The following is a 3,741-nucleotide window of genomic DNA, read 5'->3' on the forward strand; positions in this document are numbered from 1 at the left end:
ATAATTAAAATAAACAATACATGAGAAATCAAAAAATGGTGCTATTGTGGAGCACCTAATCACAATAATCTTTGAAATTCCGATTGTCTTTAAACGCACCATTTCACCTGTTTATTGTACCCGGGACAAAAATAACATTCAAAGTCTCATCAAGTATTTCGTCCTCATAACTGTGTTTTGTGAAGTAGGCATTAGATTAAAAATAAACAATTAAAATGTAGAAGTCTAGGTTATAACTTCAGGTACTCTTAAATAAAGTTGTAATGGGTTCCTCTGCTGGTCTCAGACTGTATATGAGTGATAATAACGGACCTTTAACCCTGGGGGTCTGGCGACTGAACTGGAGGCTCAGGGAATCAAATTACAGGTAAAATATAATTAATAATAACAACAATCTTTATCTGATTAACTACTTTTACTAAGGTTTATACTGTATCCGTCAGTTTGTCATTAAAATAATAATTTCTATAGTATTAAACTAACGTAAAGTAAAAGAGATGTCATAATTAAAACACATTTAAAGTAAGGTATTTTAACTTTTAATAATGATAGTATAGTATAATTATTATAATAATAATAAAAACTGTTATCATTATGATGTGTGTATTACATCAGTTGGTTTATATATGTCACATGTATATTACAGTCAAATGTTTGATAAAAGTCAGTTATAAGTTTGCACACGGCGCCATCTTGTGGCGGAAGACATTCATAACCTGCTTCCGCCACACCACTCACGCAACATCCGGTTGTGCAGCAGCCATTTTGTCTGTTCGGGCAGCAAGTCCACCCTGACGATCGAGAACTGCAGTTCCGTCTTAAAGAAAACAATGTGAAATTTAATCCCAGCGTTAATATTTCCATTTATCTACTATCTAAAAAATCAAATCACAATTTTACAAGCCGAGGTGGGCGGCAGAACCCCCGGATTTGAGTGTAAAAAACTAAAAAGCGCTGGTGTCTGGTTACGACATGTCGAGCGAAGAGAGCTACCGGGCCATCATCCGCTATCTGACCGATGAGAGGGAGCCCTACGCGGCAGGGACCCCTGGGAACACCAAGAGAAAGATCCGCAAAGCAGCGACATGCTACGTGGTCCGCAGCGGGACTTTGTTCTACCAGAGGCGGCTGAAGGGACAGAATGACTTCACGGAGCTGGAGGTGGTGCTGCAGGACGATCGGAGGAGGGAGCTCATCACCGCGGAGCATGTTGCTTCTGAGGGCGGCGAACACCTGAACCAGCAGCTCACCTGGGACTTCATCTCACAGAAGTACTGGTGGAGAGGTGAGAAAGAAATAGCCACTTAAATGCGGTTAAATCTGCTTTGAAAACTGGTGTTAACATGAGGTTTTATTAATGTAAATATACGCCACACGACACAGTCACATAGTTACTCGCTGTCTCCATCTAGCGGATAATTTTTTTAAACTTGAACTTTTTTAAATGTGTTTATTAACAAAGTAGTTTGATTGGCATTATATTAAAATCCACAATAACTTGCACTGAATATTAATATTTGCACTGTATGCACATACACATTTCACTGGCACTGGTACCTGCACTTTTACATAACCTTATATCATATGTGTACATTCACCTGACCTGATGCATTTTTTTTATTATTTCTATTCATACGATTACTACATGTTTATTCTTATTTTTGTATATGTGTATTCTTATTATCCCTGTAGTTCTCTCTTCAGTTGCTGCTATAACACCTGCATTTCCCTATGGGGATCAATACAGGTCTACCTTATCTCATCTTGTCTTACAATAAAAGGCTCATGCAATTATATTTATTATAGTTTTTATACTTAAATAAGAATATAATTGTTCTGAGCTGCTCAAGTAATCTGCGGAGTGTGTTTGTTAAAATGAAAATCTTAAAATAAAGTATTTTTGGTGTTTCTTTAGGAATAAAATGTATTGGAAACTATTTAATCATCCAAAATCATTGCATGAAGGAAAAGAGATAAGCACTTAAAAGAAAAATATATGTTAATAAGTATTGTTGAGACTATTTTGTGCTACTGGTGGAGAGGTGAAGAACACAATAAGTGTAAATATTCAATATACGGTTGTCACGTTGCCAGATAATAATGGAACTTACACAAATAAATAGGAATGGGTATTATTTATTAACATGTTTAAACAAAACTAGCCGCAGTGCCTCACATGTAAATACATCCCGGGTTTGTTTGGCTGTGAATGACCCCTCCTGTATCTCTGTTCTCTCAGGTATCCTGAAGCAGGTGAAGGACGTCATCAGAGAGTGTCCCGAGTGTCTCTACAGACGCAGCTCGGATGACGGCGCTGGAAATCGACTTTTCGCCCGACCGGCGCGACGCAAAACGACCGCCAACGCTAACGATGAAGAGGAAGAGGATGAAGAAGAGGGAGATAGCTTAGTCTTCGCTGACTCGTCTAGTCAACTGAGACACAAAGCGACGGCCAAACACGAACTCGTCTTTGTAAGTTTCACCTATTTACCTTTTTGTTTAAGTCCAGATAATAACAAAGAGGGGATCTTGTTAAATAATAAAAATGGAAGCTAAATAAAAGTAGCCTTTTTTCAAATTGAACTTGGTTTAGAAGCAACCTGAGCTAACTGTGTCAAATGGTATGACAATGTGATTAAAATAATATTAGTTTTCTTTATAAATCGACTAATGGAGCCGTAAAAACCAACATAATAACTAAGGCATGTCAGTCAAATATTCAAGGTCTTATTTTCATATGCACATCAGGCTTCTCTCACACTGCAACACATTATACTCAACATAACAAGAAAAATACTTAAAATAGTGCATTAGACATATATGGTACAAGTACGTTACAGGAGAAAGAAAATAAATACATATAAATCTGAAATAAGGGGGAAAAGAGTTTGAATTAGAATAAAATACTATAGTTTAGACCCTCCAGAAAAACGCGACTCTGCGATCGCAGAATTTACCGCATAATCAGCAAAATGGCGCAGATTTTCAAAAGGCCGCATAATCCCCGCATTTTTCCACACAAAGTTGAGGAGAAAAAAAGTTAAATCGTCTTGACCTGACGTCATCAGCTCGCGCATCACAGAATGTAAACAACACTGTATAGAGTGAACGTGTGGAGCTCACACGATAGAGAAAACACCAAGATGAAAAAATCTAATCCATTTACCGACAAACATTTCTACTAAAGACCGGGCAAAAAGTGGGGGGAAACTATTCTGCACCCCGTGCAACTGTGTGTTGGAGCATAAGAGAAAATCGACGGTGAGCATCAACCTCCAAAACTCTTTCGAGGGCTACAAGAAACGAAGTGAGTAGCCTACAAGATTGAAGCTGGTCAGATAACGAACGAGTAAATGAAAACAGAATGAGGCGGAAAAGTGTGTGTGTGTGTGTGTGTGAGTGTGTGTGTGAGAGAGAGAGTGATTAAAATAGCCCAATTGCTTTTACAATAAATAAACATTGAATGTGTTTAATTGAATAGTAAAGGGGTTTAACGTTAGTGGCAGGTTGTGTGTGAGAGAGAATAAATAAGACAGCCCAATATTTGAAAAAATTATTATTCTTTCCCCCCGCATATTTTGCATATTTCGCAACTTTCCGCATATTTCGCAACTTCCCGCAATTTCACCGCATAAAATCACATAAAAACCCAGCATGTTTAATCGCATAATCAAGGATTTTAGCCCGCATAATCAAGGAATTTAGCCCGCATAATAAAGGATTTTTGCCCGCGTTTTCTGG

At 37.8% G+C, this 3,741-nt stretch overlaps 1 protein-coding gene across 1 annotated transcript; it reads left to right on the plus strand.

The window, feature by feature from the left end:
• Positions 1–784: 784 nt before the first annotated feature.
• On the plus strand, positions 785–2,472 carry zbtb11 (zinc finger and BTB domain containing 11; the record flags this gene model as incomplete). Its single annotated transcript, XM_010771876.1, has 2 exons — positions 785–1,285; positions 2,240–2,472. Coding segments are annotated over exons 1-2 (546 nt in total), but the record flags the coding sequence as incomplete, so codon positions are not given.
• Between the last annotated feature and the right edge of the window lie 1,269 nt (positions 2,473–3,741).

Source organism: Notothenia coriiceps, unplaced genomic scaffold (genome assembly GCF_000735185.1).
Source record: "Notothenia coriiceps isolate Sejong01 unplaced genomic scaffold, NC01 NC01_scaffold00010602, whole genome shotgun sequence".
In the NCBI taxonomy this organism is placed as follows: domain Eukaryota; kingdom Metazoa; phylum Chordata; class Actinopteri; order Perciformes; family Nototheniidae; genus Notothenia; species Notothenia coriiceps.